This window comes from Suncus etruscus, chromosome 14, assembly GCF_024139225.1.
Source record: "Suncus etruscus isolate mSunEtr1 chromosome 14, mSunEtr1.pri.cur, whole genome shotgun sequence".
In the NCBI taxonomy this organism is placed as follows: domain Eukaryota; kingdom Metazoa; phylum Chordata; class Mammalia; order Eulipotyphla; family Soricidae; genus Suncus; species Suncus etruscus.
This window is the reverse complement of record NC_064861.1, coordinates 84,818,368-84,837,770: the sequence shown is the minus strand read 5'-3', so window position 1 is coordinate 84,837,770 and position 19,403 is coordinate 84,818,368. Positions and strand designations below refer to the sequence as shown.

General features: G+C 50.0%; 1 protein-coding gene and 1 non-coding gene across 4 annotated transcripts in view; both read right to left on the bottom strand.

Moving 5' to 3' along the window:
- SPTBN4 (spectrin beta, non-erythrocytic 4) overlaps positions 1-19,403 on the bottom strand; it is a 95,535-nt gene that overhangs the window by 24,852 nt on the left and 51,280 nt on the right. For all 3 annotated transcript variants that reach the window (XM_049787129.1, XM_049787131.1, XM_049787130.1), the window contains 2 exons: positions 17,919-18,065; positions 15,210-15,473 (listed from right to left, as the gene is read on the bottom strand). In XM_049787129.1, coding sequence (XP_049643086.1) covers positions 15,210-15,473; positions 17,919-18,065 — 411 coding nt within the window. The remainder of the gene's footprint in view (positions 1-15,209; positions 15,474-17,918; positions 18,066-19,403) is intronic.
- LOC126029213 (U6 spliceosomal RNA) lies at positions 11,470-11,573 on the bottom strand. Its single transcript, XR_007502858.1, has one exon. It is a non-coding gene; the product is annotated as a U6 spliceosomal RNA (small nuclear RNA).

Below are 19,403 nucleotides of genomic sequence, written 5' to 3'. Positions count from 1 at the left end.
TGAGCTCTTGCTCTGGCACCCCACTTTTACTGTATGCACCTTTTTTGGGGAGGTTGGGTCAGACCTAGTGGCACTCAGGGGTTACTCCTGGCTCTGCGGTTCAGAAATCACTCCTGGCAGGCTCCGAGGACTATATGGGATGCTGGGAATTGAACCAGGATCCGTTCAGGGATGGCTAAGTGCAAGTCGAACGCTACCACTTTGCTATTGCTCCAGCCCCAAAGGACTGAAGACTGTATGCACCTTTCAACCCAGAAGTTTCACTCTGAACATTGTCAGCGATGCATGTGTGCTTATATCCAGGTGAGCAGGAAAGGGCCCAGAGATCTCTCAGGAGAGAAGTGAGTTGAGAGGGGAGAGCAGCCAACATCCCCAGGGCACATGTCCACAAAAGAAAGTGGTACAGGCCAATGACAAATAGAAGCTTCTGGGGCCGGAGCCATAGTACAGTGGTGAGGGCACATGCCTTGCACACAGCTGACCTGGGTTTGATCCCCTCATCCCATATGGTCCTTCAAGCACTGTCAAGAGTAATCCTGAACAGAGTCAGGAATAAGCCCTGAGCACTTCTGGGTGTACCCCCACAAAACAAAACAATAGAATCCATAAAATCAGAAAAAAAGAGAGCACTCCTGGGGCTGAAGAGATAGCATTGAGGTAAGGCGTTTGCCTTTCATGCAGAAGGTTGGTGGTTCGAATCCCAGCATCCCATATGGTCCCCTGAGCCTGCCAGGAGCCATTTCTGAGCATAGAGCCAGGAGTAATCCCTGAGCTCTGCCGGGTATGACCCAAAAACAACAAAAATAAACAAACAAAAACAACAACAACAACAAAGAGAGCACTCCTGGTGGATCTGGGGGAACCTATCTGGTATCAGGGATCAAACCTAGGTCAGTTGTATGCAAGGTTATTTTTTTTCTTTTTGGTTTTTTGGTACTCAGGGGTTACTCCTGGCTCTGCATTTAGAAATCGCTCGTGGTTCAGGAGACCATATGGGATGCTGGGGATTGAACCTGGGTCCATCCACAGTGGGCAATGTGCAAGGCAAACACCCTACAGCTGTGCTATCACTCCAGCCCCTTGTACTTGCTCTCTAGCCTAAGGTCAGAATTAAAAAACAAAACTTAACTATAGGACCTCACCAATAGAAATGTGGGTTGATCAGTTTGCCTTGCACATGAGTCCCCTGTACTCTGCCAGGAGTGATCGTTGTGTGCAGAGCCCAGAATAGACCCTGAACATCACCAGGTAGGGCCCCAACCACCTTGTTCCCTAAGAAAAACTTGCTTTGGCCTAGGGAGATGATTGCAGGCTTTGCCCACACACACACAGAGGAGGCTAGGTTCATTCCCAGCACCCCGTGCTTCCCCAAGTACCCCTAGAAGTAGCTGGCAGCACTGTGCCTAAGGCCCTCTCCATAAAACCCAAACAAACATGAAACTGCCTTTATTTACTTAGTTTTGTATGTGTGCCAGGGCTCAAACCCAGGACCTCACACATCTGCTCAACCACTGCACTGCATGCCTGGACAAAAGATGTTACACTTAAAACACTGAAACCAGCGGAGCAGCGGAGGACAGCTGCGGCCAGCCACAGAGATGACTGGGAAGCATTATGTTAAGTGAAAGAAGCCGGCCACAAGGGTCCTTCATTTACTGTGAGAGCCTGCTTCTGTGAAACATCCAAACCAGGCACATTCACAGACAGGAAGCAGCCAGCCAGGGTGAGCTAATAGGTTTCTTTTGGGAGTGGTGAAGTGTCCTGGAGTGAGTGGGGAAAGGGTTTCGTTTCACAGGGACCCAAGAACCTACTGCATTAAACACTTTTAGAATCACACCTTGTACTGGGCAGAATGAGATCTCACTGGGTGGGGAAGGAGTGCTCCTAATAATGCTGGGAGCGGGGACCACCCAGCCAGGCAGGATGGCTCAATGCTTGGGACCAGCAATATGATGATGCTCAGACCCAGCAGTGCTCAGGGGGCACACAGTGTCAAAGATCAAACCTGAGGCCTCGTAAATGCTTTGCATGTGCTCCAGCCTTGGCGCTATCTTCCTGGATCCCTATATCTCAATTTTATTATTTTTTTTGGGGGGGTGGAGGGGGAAGCATACCTGGTGGCACTCACAGCACATCCGGTGGCTATGCACTCAGAAATTGCTCCAGGCAGGCTTGGGGACCATATGGGATCAATGATGAGATCTAACCTGGCCCCAACCCGAGTTGACCTTGTGCAAGGCAAATGCCCTACCACTGTGCTATTTCTCCAGCCCCTATATCTCAAATTTTTTGTTTGTTTTGGTCATACTCTGAAATACTCTGGGGTTACTCCTGGCTCTGCACTCAGGAATTATTCCTAGCAGTGCTCAGAGGACCCTATAAATGATGCAGGATGTCAAACCTGGGTCAGCCCCTGCAAGGCAAACACCCTCCCCACTGTACTATCTTTCTGGCGCCTATATCTCAAACTTTAAAAAGATTTTTTGTTTTGTTTTGTTTGTTTATTATGGGTCACACCCTGCAGTGCTCAGGGGTTCCTCCTGGCTCTATGATCAGAAATGGCTCCTGGCAGGCTCAGGGGACCATATGGAATGCGGGGATTTGAACCTCTGGCCTTCTGCATGCAAGGCATGCCTTACCTCCATGCTATCTCTCCAGCCTCAGACTTTAAAAAGATTTTAAAGGGAGATTTTAAAGAAAGATAGTATAGGAGCTAAGGCCCAAGCTTTGGCTGCAGTGGCTTGCTTGTATGCTGTGTTTGATCACTGGCACCTAAGCAATGCTGGAGCCTAGAGTCCGCTATGGCCCTGGAGATCGTCAACACTTGTAGGCCCCCCCCCCCCCCACAACACTGTCTTCATTCTAGCATTTCAGCCAGGGTGCTGGGAACCACTGGGAAGACTAGGAATTGTTCCCAGGACCCCAAAACACCACTCGAGATGGCAGTGCCCCAACCAAAGGCAACGTTCAAGGCAGAGGCGCCTTCTTCAAATGCCTGAGATGCTGGCCCCTCAGAAGGACAAATCAGTGGCTGGGGAGGCCTTTGTGCCCAGCAGCCAGATTTCTCTGACCGACTTTGCTATCTTCCCTTTTTCTAGCCCTTGGTCCCAAGTGCTAATGCCAGGGTCAGAAATTGGACCCAGGACTTGCTCAAACTCCAGCCCACCTCTTCCTAAATACCCCAGGACTGGTCTGAGGCCATACAGCATTGAGTGTGGATTTGTTGCTGTTGCTGTTGTTGTTGTTTTGCATCCACACCTGGTGGTGCTCAGCTGTAACTCCTGGCTCTGCGCTCTGGAATCACTCATGGCAGTGCTCATGAAGAGACGCATATGGGATGCTGGGGATTGAACCCAGTGGGCCTTGTGCTAGGCAAGTGCCCTTCCCACAGTATGTGGATTGAGCCCTCTGGATGTGGATTCAAACCCAGACTGGGAGGTTTCTGAATTGGGGATCTCTGGGCCTTGCTGAGCTGGTCAGTCTGGGGTGAGGGAAGGCTGAGAAGGAGCTGGACTGCAGAGGTGCTGACGGGCCAGAGGAAGCCTGGCTGGGGACTGGGGGATGGGGTGGGGGAAGAACTGGAGGATCCCCAAGGACTCAGCCCAGCAGCTGCAAAGCCTCCAGTGCATTCCCATCCCCAACCCCACCCCGGATGACGGGGGGACCAGCTCCCCTCCCCTGAACAGGAGCGAGTGTCTGAGCTAGACCAGCTGGCCGGGCCCCTGAGGACGCTGGGGAAAGTGGGAGCTTGATCCACCACCATCTGCTCCCTCCTTGGCCAGGAAGGACAGTTGGGCAGGAGCCGCTGATGAAGAAAGGTGGTTGTGGGGGGGGGGGGGGAAACGACTCTAGGTCACGTGCCCGACCTGGGCAGTGGGGTTCCAGAAAGCCTGTGGCAGTGACTGGGGGCAGGTGGCACCAGAGGCAAACACAATAGAGAGGTCAAGGCAGGAGACAGAACTGGAATCAAAACCAAATATGTGAGTGCGGGAGTGTTGTAGAGAGAGGAAGAGATGCAGAGAGAAGGGGAGGTGAGAAAGGCAAAGTGGATTGGACAGAGAGGCCCAGAGAGAGACTGGGGCGCTTAGCTCACCAGCACCCCGAACTCCTAGCACCCCAGTCTGGCCTGGAAACAGCCTAGAAATGTGCCAACTTTACTCCCTCCTCCAGGGACTGGTCCTGGTTCAGGGGGACCTCGGAGCCGGCTGGGGTCCAGCAGCTCCTGAGGCCTCTCCAGGCTCCAGTTTGGACCCACAACCCAGAGTCATTCCGCCTCGGGCTCCCTCTGCTGGTCAAAGGGCGCCCAGCCTAGACATCCGCACTCGGGGCTCTGTCACCCTCAGTCTGTCCCTTCAACCAGGGAGATATCACCTCATGGTCTCCATGAAGCTACACTACCCACTGTTCGACCTGGGGGGATCGAGAGGCCTACTGAGTGCTCTGGTCAGAGAAGGCAGCCCCCACTGTCCTCTGAACCCTCAAAGACCAAACAGGAGGACCTGAGAAATAACACAGCGGGGAGGCTTTTTGCCTTGGCTGATCCAGATTCGATCTTTGGCATCCCATAAGGTTCCCAGAGCTTGCCAGGAACAATTTCTGAGCACAGAGCCAGGAGTAACCCCTAAGTGCTGCCGGGTGTGCCCCCCTCAAAAAACACTAGAGCCACGGTGATCCCAGAAAATGCATAAGGAAGTGCTACATGGAGAGAGGTTGGTTGTCTCTGTCCCATGGGATTGGGGGGAAGCAGGGAAGGCTCAGAGGACTCGTGTGATTTGTGGCTGGGAAGAAACAGGACCACCTGCAGGCTGGATGGAGACAGACAAGCTGGAGGATGTAGGAGACATGCTAACCCCAAGATAGTAGTGGTGATGTGATGGGATCACCAGTGCTCAGGACTTACTCCTGGCTCTGCGCTCAGGGATCACTCCTATAGGGGCTCCAGGGATCTTATGGGATATGCCAGGAATCCAATTGGAATCATTCAAGTGTAAGGTAAGTGCCTTTCCTGCTGTCAAGGTTAGCCCCAAGAATGCTAATCTTGATCACCCACCTGGGGGTTAGTGGCATCCACACCTGCACTGGGGTCAATGCCCTAGTGTTCTCAATATGGGGCTGGGCCCCTGTAAATCTCAGCAACCGACATGGTCCGCTGAACCCACAATGCAGAACCCATAGGCAGGGATGCCCACACTTCAAACCTATGCGGTTCTGGGGCCAAGCCTCCAACAAATAATGCTGGGAACTGGGATGTGGTTTAGAGGTGCCATGAAGTGCTGGGGATGGAAGCAAAAATGTTACATTCCAGGCATGGGGTGTACCAGCCCCCAGACATCTCCACCAGCCCCGAACCTCAGGACGTTTTTAATGTGTTTATGAAGTGTTACAAATGGAATAGGGAATGCCCGGAAAGGGGCCCATACAAACAAATTCAACAATTCCTTCCCATACAGAATGGAAATGAGTGGCTGAAGGTCACTGCCAGTGTCAAACCTGGATACAGGAATGTCCCCAAGTGGACAATGTACCCACCAAGAAGATTCGGAAAGCAGTAGAAAACCTCAAGTGCTTGGGGCAGACACCTCCTGTTTCTCACTTAAAGAAGATAAAAATTAAGTATGTTCCTTTAATTTCCAATGGGGGTGTATGAGCAATTTTTTTTTTTTTTGGTTTTTGGGCCACACCCGGCGGTGCTCAGGGGTTACTCCTGGCTGTCTGCTCAGAAATAGCTCCTGGCAGGCACGGGGGACCATATGGGACACCGGGATTTGAACCAACCACCTTTAGTTCTGGATGGGCTGCTTGCAAGGCAAACGCCGCTGTGCTATCTCTCTGGGCCCGTATGAGCAATTTTTATTTTGAAAAGGGAATGGGAAAGGGACGATGACAATAAATTCAGGACGCTCTGGTGGAGAAAAATATAGAATAAGGGTCTTTGGGCTAGCAGTGCTGTCCTGCCCTGCCGTCTTCGCAGTGGCCACCAGAGGGCAGCATTCTCCTAGGCCCATTTTGAGGTAGAAGAAATGGAAGACACACAGAAAGGTGATTTTTGGGTCATCTAGGTACAGCCCTGCGCAGACCCCCACGGCTATGACCTTCGTGCTGCTCCATCTCCTAAAGTTACCTTGAGGGGCCAGAGAGGTAACACAGTGGTAGGGCATTTGCCTTGCACGCAGTTGACCCAGGACAGACCTGGGTCTGATCCCCAGCGTCCCATAAGGTCTCCTGAGCCAGGAGCGATTTATGAGCACATAGCCAGGAGTAACCCCTGAGCATCACTGGGTGTGGCCCCCCAAAAAACTAACTAACTAAATAAAGTTCCCTTACCATTGAGTGACAGAACTTAAGGGTTCCTCTGTAGACCTGAGATTAGCCAGAGGCCAACCCAGGCCACAGAAGTGGCAAGAGAGCTAAAGTTCAAATCCAGGACATGCCCTCCCTTACCCCTGAACCTTGAGTTTGTGGCTACAACCACTGCAAATGCTGCTGGAAAGAACTAATAATGATGGGCAGAAGCAATAGTACAGAGGATAATACATCCTTCACATGGTGGTCCAGGTTCAACCCCCAAGTTTCTCACTGTCTCCAATGCCTGAAAGCTCTGAACATAGCCAGTTGTGCCCCCCCCCCCCCAAAAAAAAAACCAAACTTAATAATGACAATAAACAGCCACAGGAAGACCAAGGACTAGCTCAGTAGGCTGGAGACCCAAGTACAGAGCTGGGAGTAGTCCCTGAGCACTGCTGAGTGTGACCCCAAACTAGAACCAAACAAGAACCTCAGGGATAGCTGTGCTGTGTGAAGTGGCTCTATTTGGATTGAGCTAGGGACTTGCTGGGCCTAGTACAGAAGGAAAACACAGATATCTTGTTCAAATATGAGTAAGAATTTTAAGACCTGGTTAGAGAGAAAAAGAGAAAGCTGAGTGCAGGCTTTTGCAATGCAGGAGACCCAGGTTTGATCCCTGGCATTTCGTTGCTTCCACTTCCACAACATCATTAGGAATGACCCCCAACCATTGTTCAGTGTGAACTAAAACCAAAAAGGATTTGGGGGCTGGAGTGATAACAAAGCAGGTAGAGCACTGGCCTTGCACTTGGCTGACCAGTCTCTGGCACCCCATATGATTCCCCGAGTGCAGCCAAGAGTGATCATGGAACATACTGCCAGGAGTAAGTCCTGAGCACAATCGGGTGTGGGCCCAAAACAAAACAACAACAGAAGGATGTTAAGACCCAGAGAGCTAGTGCAACAGTTAAGGGCCTTGCTCTGCCCATGGTTTGCATTCTAGCATCACATAGGGTCCCCTGAACACAAAGCCAGGAGTTACCTGAGCACAGAGCACTGCTAGATGTGACCTCAAGACAAAAACCAAGAAGAGAAGCCAGAGCATGTGGAGCGAGCTTGCCTTCTATGTAGCCGACCTGGGTTCAATCTTCATCAACCCATGTGGTTCCCTGAGCCCTACCAGGAGTGATTACTGAGTGCAGAGCCAGGAACAAGCCTTGAGCACCAATGGATGTGGCCCACTCCCAAAATACAAGCAAGAATTTTTAGAGACACTGGCAGAGCAGACAGCGTGGGATCTTAGGTGGCGGCACGGGTCATGCACCTTGAAGCTGGTCCTCGTGGGAGTAAGGGAGCCAAGGAGGTTGAATCTGAGAGGAAGAGGGTAAGGAAATTCCAGGGGGTGCCACAGGTTGGATCTGAGGGCTGAGCATGGGGGTGGGGCACAGGAAGGAAACAAAGCCAAAAGGGGGAGCTTCAGCAAAAGGGTGAGAACACACACAGCTCTACATGACTTTTGGTTTGGGTTTTGGTTTGGGGGCCGCTTTCGGCAAAGCTCGGGCCTAACCCTGGGCTCTGTGCTCAGGAGCGACCCATGGTGGTGCTGGGAGGTAGTCATATATGGTACCAGGGACTCAAACCAGACTGGAGGGATGCAAGGCAAGTAAGTTAGTTGCCTTAACCCCTGTCTAAGCTCTCCGCACCCCAAACAAAATTAAATTAGAATAAAAATATTAGAAGAGGGGACGGAGAGATAGCACAGTGGTAGGGCATTTGCCTTGCAAGCAGCTGACCCAGGACTGGTGTTGGTTTGAATCCCGGCATCTCATATGACCCCCCCCCCCCCCCCGTGCATGCTAGAAGCGATTTCTGAACACAGAGCCAGGAGTAACCCCTTAGCACCGCCGAGTGTGGCCCCCCCAAATACTAGAAGAGGGCTAAAACACAGCAGGTAGGGCATTTACCTTGCATACTGGATCTGGCCTGGCTCAATCCCTGGCATCCCATATGGCTCCCTGAGCCTGCCAGGATTAATTCTTGAGTGCAGAACCAGTAGTAATCCCTATGCATGGCTCCCAAATTGAATGAAAACGAACAAACAAACACAAAAAAAAAAAACTTTGGGGCCAGGCGATAGTACAATCCCTAGCATCCATATGGTCACCAGAATCTGCCAGGATTAATTCCTGAGTGCAGAGTCAAGAGTAACCCCCTGAATGCAGCAAGGTATGGCCCAAAAGCCAAAACAAAAATTAAAAAAAATGAAAACATGAACAACCCCCCAAATCCTATTGTCTTTCTCACTCTCCTTTCCCAGGGAGAAGTGGGATTTTGTAGAACAGCAGGGGTGGGACTTTGAAAAGCCTGCTAGTTCCTAACATTTCTTGAATTACTTTGGGAAAATAGTTACATTTCATAAAAGAGTGCCTTGGAGTAATAGGTACTTAAATCACTTGTTTTTGTTCTATAACACAAGTGTAGGGTCAGGGAGATTAAGTACAGGGTTTGAGGTACATGCAGAGAGTCAGGTTCAATGCCTGGATCACACCTGAGTCCACCAGGAACTGTCCCTGAGCATGCAGCTCAGGAATCAATCCTATGCACTACCAGGTGTAGCCCTCCTAAAAACAGGGAGTCTTCAATGTCTCAATATTGCTGGGAATGTTATTTGGTTCAGCCTCTATTTTTTTTGTTTTTTGTTTTTTGTTTTTGGGCCACATCCGGCATTGCTCAGGGGTTACTCCTGGCTGTCTGCTCAGAAATAGCTCCTGGCAGGCATGGGGGACCATATGGGACACCGGGATTCCAACCAACCACCTTTGGTCCTGGATCGGTTGCTTGCAAGGCAAATGCCGCTGTGCTATCTCTCTGGTCCCTGGTTCAGCCTCTATTAAAAACAAACTATGGAAAGTCCTCCAAAAATGTATGGGTGAGGGGGCAAAGCAGTGGTGCAAGTGATAAGGCAAAAAAAAAAAAAAATACTATGAGGGGGCCAGAGCGAAAACACAGTGAGGAGGACATTTGCCTTGTACGAAGCTGACCCAGATTTGATCCCCAGCATCCTATATCGTCCCCCGAGCTGCCAGGAGGTAATTTCTGAGCACAGAGCCAGGAGTAACCCTGAGCGCAACTGGGTGCTCCCCCCAAAGGTATGAATGGACCTGAGCAGTTGTATGGCAGAGAGTTTTTGCCATGCAAGTGGCTGGCCCGGTTCAGTTCCTGGCATCCAATATGGTCAGCTGAGCACTGCCAGGACTAATTCCTGAGTCCAGAGCCAGGAGTAACCCCTGAACACAGCTGAGTGTGGCCCAAAATTAACAATGACAACAAAATTGTAAGAATGAGAGCCAAAGAGATTGCAGTAGGGGTAAGGAATTTGCCTCACACTCGGCCAACCTGAGTTTGATTCCCAAACTTAATATAATTTACTACCAGGAATGACTCCTAAGCGCAAAGTCAGGAATAAGTCCCAAGCACCATTAGATATAGCACCCCCCAAAAAATAAAGAAAGAAGAGGGGTCTTTTGGTCTTTGCCAGCATGGAGGTCAGAGGAAAGATGGCTGAAAGGAGTTAAGACGCAGGGCAAGCTAAGAATGGCTGAATGCATAAATGGTTAGCAGCCACTTCTGTTGGCTAGGGCTGAATAAAGATGTTATCTCTCTGGAAAAAAAAAAGAAAGTAAGAATAGGGCTGGAGCAATAGTACAGCAGGTAGGATGCTTGCCTTGCACATGGCTGACCCAGGTTCTATCCCCAGCACCCCATATGGTCCCCTGAACGCTGCCCGGAGTAATTCTTCAGTGCAGAGCCAGGAATGACCCCTGGGCATCTCTGGGTGTGACCCCAAAACAAACAAACAAATAAAAAAACCATAAGAAGAGAGCTTTGGAGCCCTGCCTGGACGCAATCTTAAGCAATCCCCGAATACTGCCAGGTGTGGCCCCCAAACTAAAACTGCTTCTTAGAGGTTGGAGTGATAGCACAGAGGAAGGGCATTTACCTTGCATGTGACCAACCCTGGTTCAACCCACAACATCCCATTTGGTCCCCTAAGCCTGCCAGAAGTGATTTCTGAGTGCAAACCCTGCGTGATGCCCCAAAACAGAAACAAAATAATAGAGTTTCTATGTGACTCAGCTATTCCCCTTCTTGGTATCTACCTCTCCCCAAACTAAAGATTGATTTAAAAAGATGCAGGCACACCTCTGTCAATGATAGCACTTAGCCAGGATCTGGGACTAATCCAATTGTTCAGCAACAGAAGAGTGGATCAAAAGGTGGTGACACTTATACACAGAGGAATACTTCCAGGGCTGTGAGAAAAGTCAAAATCTGGCATTTAATGCGATCTGGATGAAACTGGATGCCATCGTGTTAGTGCAATAAGTCAGAGGGATAAAGGCCAAGTAACTGAAGACCTCACTCATCACAGATAAAACAAGAGAGATGGGAAGATGGTACAGAGGGAGGGTGTTGGCCTTGCATGTGGCTGACCCAAATTTGATCCCCAGCATCCCATATGGTAAGCCTTGAGTACCACTGGGTGTGATGACCCCCCTGCCCCAAAGAAAGCCAAAACAAAGAAATAAACAATATCAAATGATCACAAACCTCGTCCTTGGACAAGACTGAGATGACCAACTATGTGGGGCCAGGGGCAGTAGGTGGAGGAAGGAAGAGACAGACTAATGGTGATATGGGACTGTGGTAGAGGGTTGTGCACTTTGGTGGTAGGGATGGGGTAGTAACTTTGTACATCAAAACCATAAACATCTATATTATTATGGCTGAGTTACCTAAACTATAATAAAAATTAAATCCATTCGCATTCATAGTTTACCCCCTTCTTGGTTCACCAACTGCCCAATCTGCCTCTTGACCACTTGGAACAGGTAATATAACAGGTTCACTTTTTAAATGGATAAATGCATATGCCAACCCATTGTGTGTGCTGCATTCTCTTATTTTTATTCTCATAGACACTGTAAACCCTGCTTTTATATTACCAGTTTGCATCTGCACACAGAGCTATGTTTTTGTATTTTTTTTAAGATACCCCTAACAATGCTCAGGGATCAATCCTAGGGGGACTCTGGGAAACATATGAGGAGCTGGGGATCAAATCCGGTTGACTGCATGCTTTACCTGCTGTGCTCTCACTCCAGCCCATATGTGTACATTTAAAAAAATATGGAATGTTTCACAAATTTGCAAGTCATTCCTGAGCAGGGGCCATGCTAATCTCTGTGTCGTTCCAATTTTAGTTTATGAGCTGCCGAAGCGAGCACCCCGAGATATTTTTATTTGAGAGTGTCGAATCCTAATCACCAACCAGCAGGAAATACCGAGATATTTTTGTATGATATGAAACTCCTCATAAATGAAAATCCCTTGCCCTTATAATTTAAAGCTGTCTGAGCATGGGCAGAGGGATCTGAGCTGAGATGCCACAGCAGAAACAAATTATAAATAAAAATGAGATGACCTTCTACATTCTTTTGCCTTTCATTGTTTTTTTTTGCTTTTTGTTTTTGGGTCACATCCAGCAGCCCTCAGGGGTTACTCCGGGTTCTGCACTCAAAAATCACTCCTGGCAGGCTTGGGGAACCATATGGGATGCTGGGATTCAAATTACCATCTGTTCAGAGTTGGCTGCATGCAAGGCAAATGCCCTACCACTGTGTTATCTCTCCAGCCAGACTTTCATTGTTTTTAAGTAAGTTTTGGGGCCAGAGTGATTAGTCCAGCAGAGAGGGCACTGGCTGTGTACATGGCCAATGTGGGTTCAATCTCCGGTATCCCTAATGGTTCTTTGAGCCCTCCAGAAGTGATCCCTGAGTGCAGATCTAAGAGTAACCACCAGGTGTGACCCCAAACCAACACTAAACAATAAAGAGAAATAAGTGTAAGCAGATCATTTGCTAAATGCACCTGCTTTGCAAGTGTGAGGTCATGGGTTTCGCCCCCAGTGCCAAGTGGGATCCCCAGTGGGATCTGGGCCACTCTACCTTCTTCCTACCCTCCAAAACAAGCGTGTGACCCCCTGTGGTAAGCACCACAACTAAAGATGTGAGAATGCTGATCCTGAGTATGTAAGCCCCCCAAGCATGCATGTGTGACCCCATGGGAAGGGACAGGACCACAACAAGAGCAAAAGGGAGACTGGAGAGATAGCTTGGAGGTAAGGCATTTGCCTTTCATGCAGAAGGACGGTGGTTCGAATCCTGGTATCCCATATGGTCCCCTGTGCCTGCCAGGGGCGATTTCTGAGCATAGAGCCAGGAATAACTCCTGAGTGCTGCCAGGTGTGACTCCCCCTGCCCCCACACAAAAAAAAAAAGAGCAAAAGGGCTGGAGAGAGTTTGGGGTTTAAGGAATGTGCCCAAGGCTGGAACAATATGCAGAGCAGTACTTGCATGTGGCCAACCCGGGACAGACCCAAGTCCGATCCTCGGCATCCTATATGGTCCCCTGAGCCTGCCAGGATTGATTTCTTAGCACAGATCTAGGAGTAACCCCTGAAAACCACCGGATGTTGCCCAAAGGGGGTGGGAAAAAAAGGGATATGCCCTGCCAGAGCTGACTCTGATTCAAATCCTGATGCGACATAGGAGTGACCTCAAAGCTCCAAAACAGGAACAAACCCTGAACACAGTCACAGTGGCCCTAAAACAAAGAGCAAAGAGTAGAAAGGGGGCGTCTCTGCACCTTGCTTTCCTCTCTTGTCAGGACCCACAGCCAAAGTGCATTTTTCTCCCTTGGTGTTTAGTCAGCCCCAGGCTGGCCGAGATGCCTAGATCCGAGAGGTGCTGTGGCCATTGATGTATTTTTTTAAATCAATAATTTAAATATTTCTCCCTTTTAATTTTTAATAGCACAAACAGCGAGAGGCAAGATGCACAGAAACAGGAGTCCTTTGGGGATGTAGGAGGGGTGGAGCCCCGCTGGTGGGGACAGACAATGATGTCACCAGCATCATCATGGTCAGGGATTCTCAGTCTCTTCACCCTTGACCCCCACCAAGAATGTGAATCCCAGGAGGGTAGGGATTTGGGGGAAACTTCTGCCTACTGCTATATTTTGGCATCTTGCATATTAGATATATGACAAGAGAGCTGCAGTATCTGTGAACCTCACTGATACTAGCTAGTATCATGCTGCTTTCATTTAAAAAGTGTCTAAATAGGGGCCAGGGCTATAGCACAGCGGTAGGGCATTTGCCTTGTATGTAGCCAACCTGGGTTCGATTCCAGTCATTCCATATGGTCTTCTGAGCCTGCCAGGGGCGATTTCTGAGCACAGAGCCAGGAGTAACCTCTGAGCACCACCAGGTGTGCCTTAAACACCCCCCCAAATGTGGCCTTAACCCCCCCAAATGTGTTTTACATTTTGTTTGTTTGTTTGTTTGTTTTGTGGTTTTTGGGTCACACCCGGCAGTGCTCAGGGGTTACTCCTGGCTCCATGCTCAGAAATTGCTCCTGGCAGGCACGGGGGACCATATGGGACGCTGGGATTCGAACCGATGACCTCTTGCATGAAAGGCAAACGCCTTACCTCCATGCTATCTCTCCAGTCCCCATTTTTACATTTTTGGGTTTTTATTTTTTGTTTTTGGTTAGTTTTTTTGGTTTTAGGCCATACAGTGGTGTTCAGGGCTGACTCCTGGCAGTGTTTAGGGGACCTTCTGGGATGCTGGGGATTGAATCTGTGTCAGCCACATGCAAGGCAAGCAACCTCCCCACTGGACTATTGCTCTAGCTTAATTTTTTTTTTTTAATTCTTAGTCCATCTGGCTTGTGCCAGACGCTCTGCCGAGCTGGGCAGCCTCGTGACTCAGCAGGAAGAGCCTAAAGAGGGCAGCAAGGAGAGACACAGTCCAAACATGGGGCCACGCTCACCATTTGGTCCCCTGGGCCAGTGAAGCGGCCGCACCAACCTCAGTTTCCTACTCAGGATTGCTCCTAGCCCCCCTAGAAACTGGCCCCCACCTGGGGAGATGAGAGGAGGTCCTCATTTCCAGTCCCAAACCGCCCTAGTCGGACCTTGGGCATCCACCAGCTGCCAAGTCAGGGCAGAGAGAAGACAGGTGAGCACCCCCAATTCCAAAGGGAGGAGCTGGTTTGCTGGGGCTCGCAAACTTTGAGCCTCTGTTTGCCCAGTGGTGATGGGGATCATAATAGTACCCTGAGTGAAAGGTGTCAAAGCAATAGCACAGCAGGTAAGGCACTTGCCTTGCTTGTGGCTGACTCTGGTTCTATTCCTGACACCATACATAGGCCCCCAAATCCCTTCAGGAATGATTCTGAGCACAGAGCTAGGAATAAATCCTGAATATCACTGATTTGCCCTTCTTTCAAATACAAGAACAGAAATAATAATAGCTCCTGTGTCCAAGGGCTGCTGGGAGAGACAGTGATGGCCAGGCACACAGGCACCTCCAAAAGGCTCATCCTGTGTCTTCTCTTGCCTCTGGAGCTGGAGTTCAAGCAGAGGAACAAATGTGGGGTGCAGGTTATTTAGCTCCTGGCCTGCTCTAAACCTTTCCTCCCTGCTCTAATGCTCCCCTTACCACAAGCCCATCCTTCTCTTTCAGCTCTGCCTGCCCTGCTGCCCAGCTAGCATCAGCCCCTGCATTAAACACACTCTCTCGGCCGGGTCAATAGAATAGTGCATTTGCCTTGCATGCAGCCAACCCAGATCAATCCTTGGCTCCCCATATGGTCCCCAAGCAACACCAGAAGTGATTCCTGTGTGCAGAGTCAGACTTAACACTTGAGTACTGCCGGGGCTGATCCCCAAACAAAACCAACCAAACAAACAAAAACAAAGATCCTCTTTTTCTGAACCCCCCTGAATAGCACCACCCCTGCCTCCCCCATTTCCTATAGCATAGCCAGCATCCCTGGGGCTGGGCCAGGACCTACCTGCAGCTTCTTGAGTTGGCTGTTAACTGTGGCCAGGTCACCGCCGGGGCCCACGTCCTGAAGCTGGCTCTCCATGTGAAGGAGCCTCTTGTCCAGCTCAGCGAAGCTCTGCACCAGCTGGTCGGCCTTGCTGGCCTCGAAGAGCTGGCGCGCCTTGGCCTGTGTGGTGCTCTCTAGCTCGGCCCAGCACTGCCGGATCTCCCCGAGCTTCTTCCTTACTGAGGCTGCCAGCTCCGGCTTCTCTTGCATCAACTGTTGACCCTCCTGCCCCGGCAGGTGGGAGGCAAGAGGCAGAGAAATACGGGGTGAGTGGGAAAAAGAGCACAGGTTGGGGGGAGTGTGAGAGAGATGAGGAGTTGGGAGATGTGCAGAGAGAAAGATGTGAGGGGAGGGTAACCCAGAGAATGGCCCAGCGGGGAGTGGGATGGACAGATGGACAGAGGTAGGCAGGAGGAGACCCAGAGATAGAGAGTCAGAGGAAGAAAATGGAGAGAGACAGAGAGAGCATTGTGAAAAGAAGGACAAAGACATACAGGCAAAGTAGAAGAGAGAAAGACAGGGAGAGGGAAAGAATGAATTTCTGTTCAACTGAGAGTGAAGAACTCAACCACGCACGACCAGTTACAGGCATCCATGACCTCTAAAGGGCCGACCAGACAGAGGAGAGGACAAGAAGCATCTGAGTAGTTCCATCCCTCATCTCATGTCCCCACCAGAAATGATCCCTGAGTACAGAGCCAGGAGTAAGCCCTGAGCACTGCTGGGATGGGCCCAATCTCCAACCTCCAAATATCAAAATATAAATAGAATAAGGGATTTCAAAAAACCTAAACAAAGGGGGCATTGAAGGAATAGAACAGGATATATAACACTTGTCTTATATGCAGCTGACCCAAGTTTAATCCCCGGCACTCCATATGATCCTTAAAGCCATGCCAGGAATCATCCCCAAGTGCAGAACCAGGAATAAGATTTGAGTACAGTTGAGTGTGGGCCCCAAACAAACAAACAAACAAATAACAACAAATTAGGACAATTTGGACATCTTTTTGAGTCAGAAAAATGGGCACCCAAGGCTACAGATTGAGTGATTTAGCCAGAGTTTGGGGAAGGTTTGAGGTTTGAAGCAAAAATCTGCCTGGGTTTCTCCAAGTCTGACATCAAGCTCATTGATGGCCAGGGACATCTCAGTTACAATGACATATAAAAGGCCCATGCCAGGGCCGGAGAGATAGCACAGTGGTAAGGTGTTTGCCTTGCAAGCAACCGACCCAGGACCAAATCCTGGCATCCCATATCGTCCCCTGTGCCTGCCAGGAGCGATTTCTGAGAACAGAGTCAGGAGTGACCCCTGAGCACCACCGCCAGGTGTGACCCAAAAACCAAACACCAAGAAGAAAAAAAAGGCCCATGCCAGGGACCAGAGTGATAATACAGTGGGAAAGTACTTGCCTTGTATGCAGCCAAGCCAAGTTTGATCCCCAGCACCTTATATGATCCCTTGAGCTCCCAGGAATGATTTCTGATTGCAAAGTCAGGAGTAACCCCAGAGCATCTCTGGGTGTGGCCCCAAAACAAAACAAACAGGACTATCCTAGAGCTCACCTCTGCTCCAAGACCGTATCAGACACATCCCGAACACAATAACCCAGATCTGTGGCTTTGCTTATTGTCTCCTTTATTTTATTGAGTGGGGGATGGTGTATCCCCCCTCTCAATAATTTCTCAATAATCTGAGAGCCATAACTACTTTCTGGGAAACTCTGTAGCTGTGCCAGGACAGCTCAATGTGGGCAATCCCCATTAGGATCCCCTCAAAAGTATGAAGAGATGCCTAGCACTATACCCAGTAGTGCTTGGGAGACTACATGGGGTTCCAAAATGGAATCCAAGTCAGCTGCATGCAAGACAAGAGCCTTCCCTGCCTGTTTCCTTCAACAAACTGAAGCTCCAGGAACTTCACCTCAATTTCCCATGGCCCTGGCACCAGCAGAGAACAGGGAGGAGAGAGAGGTATTACTCACACCGTGAGGCAGGGTAGTAGGTACCAAGTTCACTTTCTTTTCCTTTGGTTGTACTAGGTTGGGAGTCACACTTGTGATGCTTGGGGGACTCAGCTTCCTGCATTCAAGCCAGGCATTGCAATCCTTTGGGCTTTTTCTCTGGCTCAGAGTTCACTCCCTAGGTCTGTCCCACCTGCCTACCCAACCTTCTATCTTCCAAGCGAGTCTGATGAGGGAGTTGATGGAGGAGGCAGGTATCAATCCCCAGAGAGTCTAAGCTTACCATTTACATATGAACAAAACTCTGGGGGCTCATTCTAGATTGAATAATCATATTTAACATTAAATAACCATTATGTTAATGGTAATTTATTAAAATAACCATAAATGTTGGTATTAAATAACCATATTTAATGTGGGAGTATCTGGAGTCTGGGGCCTCCTTTGGTTTGGGGAGACTAGGAGCATCATGGAGGGGGCCAATGCCCCTAGGTCTGCAGATGGATGAGCCCGGCCCATCTCAGCCAGGAGTTACTGGGCCACCTCCGAGGGGCATCGAAGAGCAGAGCTGCATGGCAGTCAGCGAGGGGGGGGGGTGGGTGGGGTGGGTGGGGTGGGGACCACCAGGGGAGCTCTGAGCTCACAGCCCAGAGCCAGATGTGAAAGGGGCTGAGCAGGAGGCGGGTGAGGCCCAGGGTTCACTCACCCGCTCAATCTTCTCCAGCCACTCTTTATTCTGTGCCAGCTCGGCCATGAATGCCTGGTGCCGGAGCCATCGCTTGTGCAGCTTGTGGCCGTCTCCCCGTGAACCATCGCGCGCCATCAGCATCTTCTCACGGACCCAGCCATCCAGCTGCAGGGGTGTGAGGTAGGGACTCAGCCTGGCACCCTGCAGGTGTGCCTGGGGCCAGGTGGGGGTGGGGTTAATCTCAGCAAAAAATGGCCCAACAGGGGTAACTCAGGCTCCAGTTCTTTGGGGGTGATGGTGGTAGATGGGGACACCCCCCAGAAGGCTCATTCCCAGTCTCATGGCACCCCCTCCCCATGCCTCAGAAACTTCCAAGGCAAAGCTGCATCATCGTCAGTTCCCCCAGAGCTGAATCAGCCCCCCTATAACAAGTCCTTCAAGTTAGGGCAGGTTACACACACACACACACACACATACACACACACACACACACGTAAACACAGAAAAACACACGTATACACGTGGTACAGACACATGCACACAGATACATATAGACACACATATGCATATAGACACACATTCACACACAGACACTTTCACACGCAGACATATGACATAGACATGGAGAAACATGCGCTGTCTCTGAAACACATTTACACAATATACAGAGACACACAGATGCATGTGTCATAGACACAAGGGTACACATTCAATGTACACATATGCACACACCAAGATAATCTCAAGCACAGATGCAGACACTCATACACATACATACAATCAACACAGACACACAGATGCCCACATTCTCATAGACATGTTATAGAGACATATCTTACACGCAGACATTAGACACATACATACATGACACACGGACACACTTATACAGACACACTACACTACTCACAGTCGCACACGCGCGCGCGCACACACACACACACACACACACACACACACACACACCGGCACTGAGACCTGAGCCTTCGTCACATCTATCAGGACCAAGGCCACAGCCCTTTCCCATGTTTATCAAATGTCTCCCAATCCTACCCCAACCCTACAGCCGGAAGAACCCCAAAACAGACTCCCAACTAGAGCCCTCTACTTCTCACCCAGGTAGACACCACACCTGGAGCAGAACATCCCCCCCAGTCCCGCTCTAATCTCCCTGTTTGCTCACAGGACTCCCCAAGTCCAGACCAGCCACTCCTAGACCCCAATTCCCTAAAAACGGGGACATTTCCCCAAACCTCCCTCCACATGCCAGCCGCAGATGCCTTCTCACTCCTTCCATAAAGCTGACCCCCCAAATCTAGCTCCAGCCCCCTCTCAAATCAAAACCAGTTCTAATCTCTTAACTCAACAGGACCAATCAGAAGATTGTTTTTTTCTGAGCTCTCCCTAGCAGGCTGCCCCCCCCCCCCACAGCTGGCACCTCCTCCATTCATGACCAAACCTGGCACCTGGGACCGTTAGCTCTCCTCTCCCCCGCCCTCCCAGTCA